The following is a 15626-nucleotide window of genomic DNA, read 5'->3' as shown; positions in this document are numbered from 1 at the left end:
GGTGCCTCTTGCACTCTCTGTATGCTTTTGGGTGAGTTCATGAGCCCTCTGCAGAACTTTCTATCATTATTATCATTATTTACTACTCTCGCACTCCTCTTTGGTGAGTGATAACAAACCCTCAATATACATTTCACATGCAAACTCTGAAACATTTATTAGATTCTTCTACAACTCCTGCATTTTACTGAGATTGGTTTATGGATGCTGTTTAGACTCTCTTTACTTCATTGTAGCCCAAACATGTTCTTATTTATTTGGTCTCTATCTCTTGTTCCGTACTAAGATGTTCAGATGTTCTCAGATCATCACCACTGTCTTCTATATTTCACCAAACACAACACAAACATCTATTATTTGTTTGTGTGATCTATTTACTTTCTCTATAATTATTTTAGGCCTGGGTTTTATCCCAGCTATGTTTTATTATTAAAATTCTTTTCATTTTTCTCATTCTTATCAGTTTGGATATGTTACAATCTAGCCCTAGGTTAGGTTATCCTTTTTTTTTTTTTTTTTACTTTAGTCAAGCAGCTCTATTTCCAATTTATTTAACTTTTGGTCATACTTTTATTAAGCTAATAATCCAATAAAGTGCCTACGATCCCTATTTACTCATTATCCCTATTTTGGCAATTAATATTTTCTTTTACTCAATTTTACCTACAAATTTTCCACCTTACTTCATATTGCTGTTTAACAAATATTATTTCTGCAGATCTTTCTGTTTAACTTCCTTAAACAACATTATATTTCAGCAGCAGTGTGTCTATTTTCCTCTTTATATCGACAATTCTTAATTTTTGCCGACTTATCTCTTTTCACTGCTCTGATACTCTTCTCACTCGTCCACATACCTTAGGTATGATTTACAAAGACACGGTGCTCTGCAGCACAGAGAGCTCAGTTTTTTTTTAGTCTCTCAAATCAGTCCCTATACAATTTTTTTTTCTTTTTATTCATCTACCTACTAACTTCCCTTTTCCTTATTTATTTATCAAAACCCATCCTTTACGCGTATTCCTCTGACTCTTATTTACAGCAAGAGTTATTTTAAGCAATATTTACAACAATACATGGTTATACTCTAGACTACTACTTAGCAATATTTACAGCAGTGATTATACTTAAGGGTTAGTAACAGCTATTTACATATTTACACTTTGGCCGAAGGTGTCGCCTTGCATACAGCAAAGCGCGCAATTTACCAGTGCGTCCAGACCGGTGGACTCGAAGGTCCTCAGAATCCCACTGCGAGCCCCACGCCCCCGCGTTACGTGCTGAGTTCTTATCTCCAAAAATCCCCCAAAGCCCAAGCAGACTTGACTACCTAGCAATTCACTTGGGTTAACTAGGTTAACCAATTAAATGGTTAACCTATGATAGGTTTGTAGCTTAAACCTATTCGCTGGAACGTTCAAGGTAATTTAATTACACAGCAAAGCAAGACACGAGTAGGCAAAGTTCTTCGTGTTACTCATGCATGAGAGAGAGAACTACGACAAACGCCGTTCCTTCGCTTGACCCCAGTCGCTCTCGTCCACTCCCCCGTAACACTGCTCTTTTATTGAGGTTACATGAATATACATAGGTTCATTAACATATGACGTCTACATACAAACAGAGTACCAAAAGAGTACCTTGCCTGTGCGTTGTGTAAGTATGTGCGTGTGCGTGTGTGTGTGTGGGATCAAGATGTGACCCTGTGAAGACTCCCCAAAGCTGGTGCCAGGAGTCCATCTAAACAAAAGGCTCTTAGCCTAAAACTGACATAGCTACGTTTATCCTACCATAAAACAATAAGACAAGGTACGACATCTCCCATGCTCCCAGGATGTAGGTGTGAATGCCAGAACACTCTGGAATGCACACAAAGCCTTTGCAGAATATTAAGGATCACACATCCTATCACTACACAATCGATTATACACCTCTAAGCATATATGGTTAAATATTTCTAAGCATAAATGACAATAAACAATACAAATCTAACAACCTAGTTAGCCTGTGTCAACTTATCAACCTAAATGGATAACTAGGTTTCCAGCGGTAACCACCTTGAGGGTGCCGACATATATTTCACTTTTCATCACTTTTCATCACTTCTCATCACTTCAACTTTTTTACTTCTGCGCAACTTACTCCTATTCTTCAGATACACTTCCTTAACACTAAAGAATAGCGGGAAAATAAAAAACAAACTCCCCCAACACAGCCCTGGAGTCCAACTCAAGCACAGGGCAGAGCAACCTTTCACTCACACAAACCCCAAATACACACACACACACACCGATCACTCACAACCCCCCCCCCCCCTCCGCGGGTCACACAAGTTACAGGAATAACACACACACATATGATGCAGCATTAAACTCCACTCCTTCAGCATCTACAATTAACATTATTTATTACAGTGTAACACTTTATTTTTTAAAATAACAGTGACCCTTTGATTAAAGTCCTTTTCAAGGGTAGGTGTAATCTACTTGGTGCCTAGGTGGGAATCCCCCTTCTGCACTCAGACAACACCAACATTGAGCAGGAAAAAAACTCTGCTTAGCTTATTATAGCGGCCGCTTGGTGTTCTCTGATGTGCAAGGCTTTGGCATTCCCCAAGGCTCCCAGCAATCACCTTAATTCCTTGTCCCTCCGTACGTCGCCAATTGTGGTCGCAAATTTCAAAACCATCCTGATAACCTTCTCCCACCAACGATGTGGAGATCCAACCTCCTTAGATCCAATTAAAGTCAAGACACTCAAAAAGATGCTCTGGAAAAGAGTAGAATTCTTGGAACAGAGTTTAATACACTGAATCACATGAACAGCAGGAAAAATACGTACAGACATTTAGCAAGAGAATTACATAGCAGAAAGCAAGCAAAGCAAAACCCCGGGGTCTACAGCCTTAAGCACAGACAGCAGAGCAACACAGAGATGGACAGAGTGAAACAGCAGAGGGGAAAAAGAGCCGGGGGTGTCCTCTGGTCCCCTAATATATAGGGACCAGTATCCCCGCCCCCTGCTGCTGGGTAACTTTCCCACGCGCCCAAACACAGCTGAAGGGGTCAGGTACAGGCCAGGGTACGGGCAGGGCTCTGGCTGCGGGCCCAGCCCAAAGGGACACCCTTAGGTTAACCCTTTGCTTTGCCTTCAGACAATAGGTCACAGCATGGTCAAAGGTCACACATTAATCCTAATTATCAATATATAATCTTATAACTACATAGGTTCTTAAAACACTTCAGTGTAGTTCAAATTACGTGCGTGTGTGTGTGATGATTTTTATTGTGATGTGTTCAGGCAATGTTACTGTTTTGGTTGTGCTGCATGAAAGACGTTGAGTGTGTATTCGGGAAGGTTAGTTACTGGGGAGTAAATTATTCAGGGGAACTCTCCCCTTACATTAACTGCCCTGTTACTGTACCACCTTAATAAACCTCGGTGAAGCAAAATGTCTTGTGCTTAAGACTCTACATGAAAGTTAAAATATATATGTTCAGTGCACATAGATATAGAGTGTATATAGTTACACATATATAGTTATATAGTTATACATATCACACAAAAATCCACCACAAAACCTATACTTTGTTTCGTGCGAGAACTCCATTCAAATGCATGTAGTAGTAAGAAACGCACTGTCTTGGCAAAAGAAAGCGTTTTTCTACAACGTCATAAAGATAGCTATAACTTTTGATAGAAGACTCAGACACACATATTTATGGCTTTATCCTATAGAATTCAATATCCCCATGTTGGGCAAACAAGTTTTAAAGCTGTGTGAGCTAAGATTTTCAAGTATTCACAAAAATGAAAAACTATACTCTGTTCTGGGCTAGAACGCCATTCAAATACATCTAACAGTAAGAATTGCCTTGTCTGGGCAACAAAAAGTGTTTTTGTACAACTTCATAAAGATAGCTATAACTTTTGAAAGAAGACTTTGTAGTGGCGATTCCTTTTGTTTGGCCAACCAAACATCCTTTAATCCACAAGCCACTGCTGCACTGACATAAGATCTTGTATGCAGGCAAAAGAGCCGACTGTCCAAACTTGAAAGTTGCATTCCATGGTTTATTTATCCAGTTTGGAAAGCAATAACAAGACCATTTTTGTTGCTTCCTGTTGCTTCTCCTGCTCTGGTCAAAGAAAACCATAGTCCCACCCCAGTGCATGCTGGTCCTATACCAGTCGCTTTATTTATAGAAAAAATTGCACTACAGTTCTTCCTGGCTGACTTAACAAGATAAACAACAAAACAAACCCAAACAATGAAGCAAGTATCAACCTACAAATAAAACTTGTGAATAACCCAAAAATATATGTAAACCAACAACAAATTTTAACAAATTTCAAAATATTAACAATAAAGAACACATAGCTCCAACAGACTCAGACATTATTATTTATGGCTTAATCTTATAGGTGTTTTTGTTTCTTCTGACTGACTGGTGTCATGGCAGGGTGTATGTCAACACTGGTTCTCTATACAGAGAATTAGCCTGTTCTGGGCAGGAAAATCAGAATCAAAATCCTTAATTGGTTAGCTAATGCTACCGTCAAGTAGTTTCAGTTTTCCAAAGAAAATGTGTATAATTGTTGTTTATGAAAGAAAAGTATCCTGATATGCAGCATTAATTATGATGATTTGGGAACAACACCAACACAAAGATTGTGCAATAAGCACAAGCTAGAGGAATATATAAAAAAACAACAGAAAGGCACACGTTGGAGAACAAAGTACTTGAAAGTAGTTCAAAAGACTTGGTCTGAGTCTGTAATTTGTCGTTTATAACAAAATTATTATTCTGTATGCTGTTTTAAAAAGTGGTTAATAATAATAATGACACATATGATAATATGTGTTTTACCATTAGCGTTTAGCTTTAGTTTCCTACTTTCTTGGAAATTGTATATGGGCTCTGGTGTAATCTAGACTCATTTATGATCAGTTTCTCTTTTTAAAATTAAAATAATAGAATTGTGATCTAGCCAATCAAAATATTGAATCTGTAGTTTGTCAGTTTTACTAATATCCTTTCAGATGGACCATTATAACTGGATCTCCGGCACCACCTTACCAACGCCTTTTGCCACCAAACTGTCAAATAGCACCCATTGTGCAACAGTCCATGCATAAAACAAGCGTATCGGTGGGCGTGGAAACCCTCATCAGATGGACAATCACAGCTTTCAGACCTACCCTTCTGCGGTGTGGATTTATCTGATTGGCGTTAAACGTTTTCCGCTCTTCTCTGATTGGCCAAGACTCTTGCCAATGAGCTCGCGGAATAGAAACTGGCACCTAGCAGCTAGATACGCCGTCTTCTTCGGCAGGTCATCGTTCGGCTTCCTCATCTCTGGTTGTGTCGTGGATCTTAAACTCAATACGGTAGGCGTTTGTAGCACTGAATTAAACAGCGCTTACTGCAGAACACAATGATGGCGTCGTGCAGGAAAGAAAGAAATACTCGGCGGCTCCTTCTTTTGTTGTTGTTGTTGTTGTGTTGCTGCTGCTGGCATTAGCCGTCATCTGTCCAAAGAAGAAAAATAAAAGGGGGGGGGATGGTGACAAAGTTGAAGTAACGCGTTTTTCTGTTTGCTTTGCTATGAAATACACTTTTGTGTCGGCTGTTCATTCAAATTAAATTGCGGGTAGCTTAAGCAAACCGACATAGTGGCCATTCAGGCCCGATATCCTCAGCCAACACCTCCTTCCTGGTTTCATGTTTCAGATTGTTATTTATCAGATTTTTTACCTTGTCCTGTTAGTGCTCTGCATTCCTTCTTTGCTTAACTCAAGTCGCTTCTTCTTTAAGTGAACTTTAGACGAGATTATAAAATGAAATCTTTGAAAGTTGTGAAATCATCTGTTGTGAAACACCACCAATAAGGTCTTTTCAACCGAGATTATTAAAATAACAATGGTAATAACAAAAATAATAACCAAGGAGGTAATCCCCCCCTTTTTTTGGTCACTGGGATAATTGAAGAGGGTTATTATGGATTTAGGCCGAGTCACAGCTCTGGATACTTTAAGCATCTTGTGAATGAATTCATTCATAGTCTACAGACCTTTTTACCCTCTTGGGTATCAGCATCATCATTTGACAAATTGTTGTGTAATAATAATCTCTCTCCAGTCACTTCAGTAATCAGAATAAGTGTCAGAGTAACTTATTTGTTTTTGTCTTCTTCATGGTCATTCTATTGTGACAGATGTCTCCCAAGATCAAGGCTGGCTCTGTGGTGGAGATGCAGGGAGATGAAATGACTCGGGTCATCTGGGAGCTCATTAAGGAGAAACTCATCTTTCCGTACCTGGAGCTTGAAGTGCACAGGTGAATACACCTGTACTCCTACACTGTGTAAAGATCCCATTGTTCTAGCAGCTCAGTGCACTCAGATCGCTTACATTTAATGGTTTCTTTTTAAATATACTTTTGCTTACATGACAGTGGTGCAGTGGTAAGTACTCCCAGCAGGGATAGTCTTAGTAAAACAGAATCAAAAACGGAATTCAAGCAACACTTTCTGCATGCCTGGTACTTCTTGTTTGGCTTGAATTCTTGCTTTAATGCATCCCCCATCATTGACCTTTGCCCTGAAAATACATTCCCCCCCACCCGAAAGGTGTCTAATGGTTCAGCTGCAAAGCAGAATATACTAACTGCAGCTGCCACCTCAGAAAAAAAAAATCACCATTGCATTAAAAGCTATTTACAAAAGTCTTGTAATCAAGAAGACAATGAAAAGTTTCAACAAGTATTATTAAATCAAATGCAATGATGGGTGATATTGTAGATCAGAAATGTCCAAACAAAGTAATAACGATAATTGGTAGTATAACATCCATTTGCGTCATCGGTTTCTTAATTTGACCTTCCTCTACTTATCTGTTTCATGGACTTTGCACTGTTGTTAACCATCCACGATAGTACAATGGTTAGAACTCCCACCACACAGTCAGGTGGTTCACTGGGCACGGAATTCTTGGAAGCACATAGTTTGGAACATGTGCAAGGTTTTCTGCAAAGATTCCAAAGAATGAACCTCATCGGTTCATTCATGTGGCTTGGATTTTCAGTTGAGGAAGGAGGGAAGTAGGTAAAAGGTCAAGGCCACTTTCATACAAAGCCAGCACACAAGATAATTGCCAAAGAGAAGTCTAAGGACACTGAGCTGGTTTTCACCCCCTCCTCTAACTGTTTGTTAAAGCTGTGAGGTTTCTCAAGTATAACAAGTGGAGCAAACCGATCCAGTTATGCTGGCAGAGTGCCTGGTTTCGTTGCACAACTGATTCCTTTTTTTTGCTTTCTTCGTGTTGCTTCGTTGCAGTGGCAGCGCCTAAAAGAAAATGGAACAGAGGGTTAATAGAAAGTCTCCTTCATAAGAATGCTGTGTCAGGGCCTGCAGGCAAGAAAATTGCCTTCATAATGAAGTGCAAAAAGCTCTGGCAGCAGTTCAAATTATTCCATAATCAGATTCACTTTCACCATTCATTCAAGTCATTCATGTCCTTTGACACAGTTATTGTGTTCCACATCACAGTAGGTGCACTTTGACATTCTCCGCTTTGCATTTCACTCAGCTAAATCAATAGCATAATGTTCGGTAGTTAGTGCACTGGGGTCTGCTGCTAAGTTATGTGTAAATACTTGTAACGCTCATAGCATTCAGTGCCTCTGCTGCTGAGATTATCAATGTTCTCTGTGTGTGTTTGGTCCCTGTCTTCATTCTTAATCTCATACTCTAATTCTTAGAAGCACACAAATATTCTCAATTATAATTACTAATCAGTTATATTTACTAATCAATCATTTGAGCCCTGTAGTAGTTACTACCACTAGCTCCCCAGTATAGTGGTTTACATCATACCCTAACAAGCAAAAAGAGGCAAAAACCCTTGGCAATGTGTGATGAAGGGCATTGGGCATAAAAGTTTACTAAGTCACACATGTGGAGCTGCGTCCTGGTGACACCTTGTGAAGGAGCAGCTAAAATGCTTTTTGTACTAAAACTTTGAGGTTTTTATTGACAGTCTAGATACATTTCCAAGACATTATAAATTATGTATTAGCTTTCTCTCGGCACCATTAATCATGTTCTCTTAATCTCCCCTTGCAAAGCTATGACCTTGGGATGGAGAACCGAGATGCAACTGATGACCGGGTGACAGTTGAGGCAGCAGAGGCAGTCCACCGTTACAATGTGGGCATCAAGTGCGCCACCATCACGCCAGACGAGAAACGTGTGGAGGAGTTCAAGCTCAAGCAGATGTGGCGCTCACCCAACGGGACCATCCGTAACATCCTCGGGGGCACGGTGTTCAGGGAGGCCATCATATGTAAGAATATCCCCCGCCTGGTGTCCGGCTGGACCAAGCCCATCATCATCGGCAGACATGCCCATGGAGATCAGGTACCCTATCGGTCCCACTTACTGAAAACTTTGAAGTATGCATGCTAAGGGGGGGATATATGATCTGTGAATCTCTAGTCAAGATTTCACACATCTCATGTAAATTTTTCAAAGTCTCCAAAAAAATAAGGTTGTAATTATAGAGAATTTCATTCCAACAGTATTTAAAAATGGCAACCTACAAATGAATATGTGACACAAAGACACCTTTTTCCATCTTTTAAGATGTAAAACTACTCAGATTTTTGTAGTTTCATGTCGTGTATATTATTGTGTCAATAGGATGTTGAGGAAATGACTCAATGTCCTGTTCTAGAGTTAGTTTACTGTAGAAGTCTGTTTATGCCCTACAGATTTATAGAGCGTCTGTGAAGGTAAGCTGGCTCAGGCAAATTAGCATTTAGAAGGAGGTAGGGAGGTGACAATGAAAGAAAAAGGTGATAAGAACAAAGAGTCAAGCCTGTAGGAAAGTGTGTCCAGACATCACATTCATTTGCAAAGCCACACATTTATTCAAACCCTTGCATTAGAAGCAGGATGTGTATTCTACACCAAAGAGTAGTGAGTCTGTCTTCATCTAGTTTTAGTGTGAAATAGTATTTTCATGGTTTATGTTTTTGCAAAGAAAAATAATGCCCATAGTTTTCTGAAGTTTTCCAAATGAGGTTAAAATAAAATGTGTTTTAAACTAAAACTTCATCTTAATTATTGTTTCCATTTCGGAGGCTGCCTGTAATTTTCTACCACACTTCTGTAACTGCTCTTTCCCTCCGTCAGCTGATGTATGAGCTCAGGGAATTGACAGTTATATCAGACGTTGTGTTAGGAGTGACTTGGTCAATAATTAGGTTTCATCAGCTGTCCTTTGGACCACAGTGTACCACCTCAACAGCCACAGAAGTAAATCACAGGTTGGTTCATGGTGCATAGCCAAAGTCAACAGTTCTGCTTCCAGTTGGGTGACGTATCAGATGGCTGCTGGTTACATAATATCTGTTAGATGTCAGAAAGAACAATGCTGTACACTCTGACTAGTCCTCTTTAGGTGTTTATGACAGTCTTTCTTGCTGTTATTATATATGTTGGGGATTGTATCTTTTTTCTTACTCACTGTTCTCCCCACAGTACAAAGCCACAGACTTTGTGGTGCCTGGGCCTGGGAAAGTGGAGATGACCTACACACCCGCAAAGGGAGAGCCTGTCAAATATGTTGTGCATGAGTTTGAGGGTAAGAAGCATATATATATATATATATATATATATATATATATATATATATATATATATATATATATATATATATATATATCCAAACCATTTACCACATACAAAAGGTCTGATTGTTTAAAATAAACAAATAAACAAATATTCTATTGAATCTACTCTTTACTGTCTCCATCTTATCATCAAGCTTCTCTGTAGTATAAAACCATGTCTTGCATGTCCACCACACAGAGTGTATATAAAACAAGGATTTAGAAGAGCTGACAGCTTGTTTCCTCCATATTTGTTTTATAGTACAGTTTCAAAACTAGCAAGTTTGTTAGAAAATTTAAAAAGTCTGTTAGTACAATTAACCTTATATTGTATGGGTTTTATTGTGAAAGATGATATCTTTGTTCATGCTCTTGTAAATATCGATATGTTCAGGTTTAACACTGAATTTTTAAACGGAGTAAGAGGTAACACTGGTTTCTTTTCTAGATTTTTCCAAGTTTGTCCAAGATTGTCTGCCTTTAAAGTCGAAAATTCATGTGAATTTAGTCTGTCTGTATGTCTATTTGTTTGTGTCTATCCAGGCACAGGTGGTGTGGCCTTGGGAATGTACAACACAGATAAGTCCATCAGGGATTTTGCTAATAGCTCTTTCCAGATTGCTCTGTCCAAAGGCTGGCCTCTATACCTCAGCACCAAGAACACCATCCTGAAGAAGTACGATGGACGCTTCAAAGACATCTTTCAGGAGATCTATGAGAAGTAAGGACAGCACATGCACAAGCAGCTTATGCAAACATCCTTGTAGCAGACATGGGCCAGAACTGTGTTGTCCACCTTCTTGTGTGCTTCAGAGAGTATCGTGCTCAGTTTGAGGCCAAGGGCATCTGGTATGAGCACCGTCTCATTGATGACATGGTGGCCCAAGCCATGAAATCTGAGGGAGGCTTCATTTGGGCCTGCAAGAACTATGATGGAGATGTACAGTCTGACTCTGTGGCACAAGGTTGGTTTAAAAAGGAGGTTCAGATCAGAAGTTATGTGAAAAACCATGCAGAAACTTAAATAATAAAAGCCTAAAAAAGTTGCAGTGTACTGTAGACTAATGATATTCAGATGTTAATGTAGATTTTGGTTGTCCCTGTGTTTTAGGCTATGGCTCCCTGGGTATGATGACCAGTGTGCTTGTCTGTCCTGATGGACGTACAGTAGAGTCAGAGGCTGCCCATGGCACAGTGACTCGACATTACAGACTACACCAGCAGGGAAAGGAAACCTCCACCAATCCTATTGGTAGGCTCAGATTGTGGAAAAGTGATCGTATGTGATTTTATCTCTAAGGTTATCTCTAGGTTAGTTATCTAATGCATGCTCTTTCACTGTGTGTCTGTTTCCTACAGCCTCCATCTTTGCATGGACACGGGGCCTGCTTCACCGGGCAAAGCTTGATAACAATGCCGAGCTGCGAGTGTTCTCTGAGGCGCTGGAGGCTGTTTGCATCGAGACCATTGAGGCTGGTTTCATGACCAAAGATTTGGCTATCTGCATCAAAGGCCTTGCAAAGTTAGTCATATGCAATGTACATTCATATAAGGATATTGTGCTGTTAGATTAGTGTGTAATTAGATCTTACAATACATTCTTGATACAGTCTCAGAACTTAGAAATAATCTATTAAAAATACATAAGAGTGGGCACCAGTTTGTGGAAGCCACCACATACAGTGACCGGAAAGGACAGCTCCATTTCAAAATGTACCTGATTGGGGCATCCGTAAATTAAAGTTGAATTCACTCAGGTTTATAAATATGTTTGAGCTCTTTTCAATATAGAGCAGTTATGCTTTTTCTTTCCTATAGTGTTCTGCTAAATATAAAATATTACAATGGTGGATGTTCAAAATTGTCTTTGACACACTCCAGAAACTAAGCATGCAGAAAGAACAAAACAAAGGAAAAAAACTCTTAATGTATTAAATATTCGTTTCATATATTTTACCTCTTACTATGATTTACTTTTACATGTCCTTTTTTCCATGTAACATAATCATAATTATTGGGTATTAATCAACCAAGTTTTGTGTGACGGGAGATGTGACCGCTCCCAACCTCTTAAGTATTGTTTGGCATTTCAAAAATGAGCTTGTTGAATAATTGCAGTGAATTTTTACTAATAGTACAAAAAGATGCAGACATATGCTTACGTTTATAGAGCCCAACTGTGGCAGAGCGTATGCTCACATAAGCCTTTACAGCAGCTCAGTATGTCTGTAATAATAAAAAAAAATTTCAACACCATTCCTCGTCTTGGAAACAGCAACCACGCATTTATTCATATGAGAAATGGGCCTTAGATTTGATGTCATAAAGGAGCACTAAATTGTTGCAGTCGAAACTTATTTTGACTACAGTGAACTTGACTTAACAGAGCTTCATAAATGCAGCCTGAATATTTGTCAAAATTAGTCATATTCGGTGATCTCTGAACTTTTGCAATACTTTAATGCTGACAGTCATCTGTTTTCTGACTCTGTTTGCAGTGTGAAACGTGCTGACTACTTGAACACCTTTGAGTTCCTGGACAAATTAGCAGAGAACCTGAAGATCAAGTTGGCAAGCCAGCCCAAGCTGTGATTTCATCTCCCAGCCTTCAAAGCAGTTTAACACAGACACATATGCATTCAGACACATGCTCACCCACAGAAACACCTACACAGTTACTGGAAGTTTGGGCCCCACCACCCCATGGAAAGGGAAGAGTGCGCTCAGAATTCCAGGATTGACTCAAAGTCAGTCATCAGTCAGAGAGGGTCAGTCAAGAACAATGCCTTGTCCAGAAGAAAGCAGAATGGGGGCTTCTGATCACAACCTTGGGTTGCTACAAGATAAAATTACGCTTGTGACAGTGACGCTGGGCCGTGACCTGATATCTCAGTTCCCTTGTTTACCCTAATTGCACTCAGTTCCGCTGAAGTGATCTGTACCATGCAGGGGGACAGTATTGGTCTGAAAGAGCCTCTGGACCTTCACTGCCTTATACATTTTGTCATCTGTTAATTCTCTTCATCTCTTTCACCTTGTAATTTTTTAACAATACTTCAGGCAAGAGTTTATGAAATAGTGCCAGAAAAACAGAGCAACGTCAGCCTGTATGTAACTAATGAAAATCTCTCTGCACTGCAGGAGAGTGACAATGCATTCAGTGAAGGTTTTACACTAATTGTACTATAATACACAGTTTATGATTTGAAAACAAATGGTATTAAAGTACAATACTTGCTTTTAATTTCAGAATTTTTAATTGTCAGTTTTTAAAGAGCTGTATTTATTTTTCCTCCTTTGTTTGTGTGTACATGTTTATGTGCTCCTCAATTTAGAACTAGTATATTAGATTATTAGATCTTGCCAAAAAAAAAAAAGCCACATTAAAACTGTTAGTTTGCTATAAACATTACACTTATTCATTCCCGATTTGATAACTCATAATAAATGAGTTTTTCATTATTGAGTTATGGATTTTATATTTAACCCATAGGTGCAAAGTCTATACTGACACACAAACTGCAGATAGTATGTAGTGTGCACCAAAAGTTGCATAAACAAAACAGAGTATACTGTAGTATCAAGTAAAAGGTGGTGGTCATTGACTGTTATCACAAACAAAATGTTCCCTTGTTTGAACCTCTACAAGTTACACAGACTAGTCAGTGAATAGCTACACATATCAACCTACAATCACAGTGTCACACACAGTTGCTGTCACTTATTTATAAGTAACCTACTGCAAGATGATTTCTCTAGCATGTATTTAGCTGCTCTGAAGTTCACAATTTTATTGAAATGCATTTCTTTACATCTTTAGAGTTGCTATTTATATGGCAGCCCATTATATCCAGTTCTGCAGTGATTTGTTTGGTGGCATGTGCATACATGGAAAGCCTCAAGTCAGGCAGAACAGCAGCAGGTGCAGCAAGACCTCTTTGCACACCAGAAAAGCCAGCACGGACAATACATATCTGATTGTCAGAAATAGGAATTCAATTGAATTCAGTTTTATATCTATAGTGCCAAATCACAGCAACAGTTGTCTCAAGGTGCTTTATATCGTAAGGTAAAGACCCTAATACAAAGATATGATCCCCTATCAGCAAATTCCTTGGCAACAGTGGGAAGGAAAAAACCTCCAGCAGAACCAGGCTCAGAGAAGGGCGGCCAACTGCTGGGAGACAAAAGAAAAGAAAGATGGCGCAAGAGATGGTATAAGGACTGTGTTATATCGCGCTTTGCTACTCTGGAAAGCACTCTCCACAACTTGCTTTATTCACTCATTCACAGGTCATTCATAGGGGACCTGCTCTACTACCTGAGATACAGCCAAAGAATGACTAATTATTAAATCTAGAGTCATGTATAAACACATAGTGAGTGAAAAGGTGAATGACGAACAAGGATCATGGGAAGCCCCCAGCAGTAGGACTGGGTATCGTCACTGATTTCTAGAATCGATTCTATTCTGATTCACAAGGCCCCGAATCGATTTGATCCACGATTTGATTCAATTCGATTCGATTTGAATCTGGGAAATTTTGACAGTCAGAAATATTATAATTCAGATCAGTACATTTACATATTTTTGTATCTATAAAAAGGAAGCTGACACACGCAAGACTTTATCAAAGGTGTAAACATCACAGCAGAGGCCTTTGTGTCAAAGTAGCTGAAGATAAAATGCAGAAAAACATGAAGGTGATTTTCCTGGCCTGGGATTTTATAAAAATATTCTGCAGTACATCAAAAACGAAAGAAAACCATTAATCAACATATGAACATTACCTCTGAAGTTACAGCGGTTTTATTAGAGACACAGTTAAGCGTTTTGCATTTTGCATAATTTTAAAAAGTTGAAATTTGTTCAGTATTGAACGGCAGAAATTAGGTTTTCTTTTCAGAAGTATGTAAACGGGGAAAAAAACAGCGGCCGACAGCGCTGTAAACAACGGTAGACTTGTGCGTAACAAGCAAGCGAATAATGCAGAAAACAGTACAAAGAGAGAGAGAAGTGCATCACACTTCATGCACAGCTCTGTGCATGAAGTGTGATTTTATCACGGTGGAAGCAAAACAGTAAAAGTCAGAGGGAATCCATGACGATGTTTATGTGAAGCGTAGTTTGGATCTTCTTTTGCTGCTGGTTCAGTCAGTTTTATTTTTATTGTTTGGAGAGAGATAAAACTAACAGCTTTAGAATCGGCGCAAAAAGGGCGTAAACACAAAGCACGGACCCGCCGAAACATCAGAATCAGCGAGCTGTCGGCTTTCAGCCCCGACCGTGTCCGTGCCGTCAGGTGAGAAAGGCGACATCTCACTGATTCTGATCCGCGGGTCCCGCTGTGTGTTTACGTCTTTGTGCAGAATCCGTGTACCTGCTCTCATTTACTGTCTTAGCTGTTTGGTGGTTGTTGAAATTTTGTGAGATTTCACCTGAGATTTTGTCATTTCGGGCAAAATAAATTTATATTAAAAAATCGATTCAGGATTTTAATGAATCGATTTCACGTTATCCAAGCCAGAATCGATTTTAATCGATAAATCAATTATAAAAACCCACCCCTACCCAGCAGCCTAGACCTATTGCAGCATAACTGGATTCGGGGTCACCTGATCCAACCCTAACTGTGAGCTTTGTCAAAAAGGATTTAAAAAATGGTAGCGAGGATTACAGAACAACTTGCAGATGCAGGCCAGCAGCAGTATACAGGATTGTTGATAGATTACATTTTCATATATCCAATAAAAAATAACAGAGCACAACCTTGTGGCTCGGTTAGCTTTAGCAGCAAATTGTCTGATTCTGGAGAGAATTTCATCCCTACTTGATTTGAACAGCAGATGGAGCTGCTGCATAAAAAATGTTTTCAAACTCAGCCCTAATTTTTGAACTGTGACATGCAATTACTTTATCAATGTCAACAGAAAGAGGAATGACTCCAC

The 15626-nt window shown here is 39.3% G+C and overlaps 1 protein-coding gene across 1 annotated transcript; it reads left to right on the top strand.

Annotated features, from left to right (window-relative positions):
- Nucleotides 1-5269: 5269 nt before the first annotated feature.
- idh1 (isocitrate dehydrogenase (NADP(+)) 1) lies at nt 5270-13054 on the top strand. Its single transcript, XM_040006885.1, has 9 exons — nt 5270-5392; nt 6220-6341; nt 8130-8421; nt 9547-9649; nt 10221-10398; nt 10491-10642; nt 10789-10929; nt 11037-11199; nt 12176-13054. Exons 1-9 carry the CDS (start codon nt 5279-5281, stop codon nt 12267-12269), a joined length of 1359 nt encoding a protein of 452 aa, XP_039862819.1. The 5' UTR covers nt 5270-5278; the 3' UTR covers nt 12270-13054.
- The last annotated feature ends 2572 nt before the right edge of the window (nt 13055-15626 follow it).

The sequence above is a fragment of the Simochromis diagramma genome, unplaced genomic scaffold (genome assembly GCF_900408965.1).
Source record: "Simochromis diagramma unplaced genomic scaffold, fSimDia1.1 OVJJ01000514.1, whole genome shotgun sequence".
NCBI classification, from domain to species: Eukaryota; Metazoa; Chordata; class Actinopteri; order Cichliformes; family Cichlidae; genus Simochromis; species Simochromis diagramma.
This window is presented reverse-complemented; position numbering and strand designations above follow the sequence as displayed.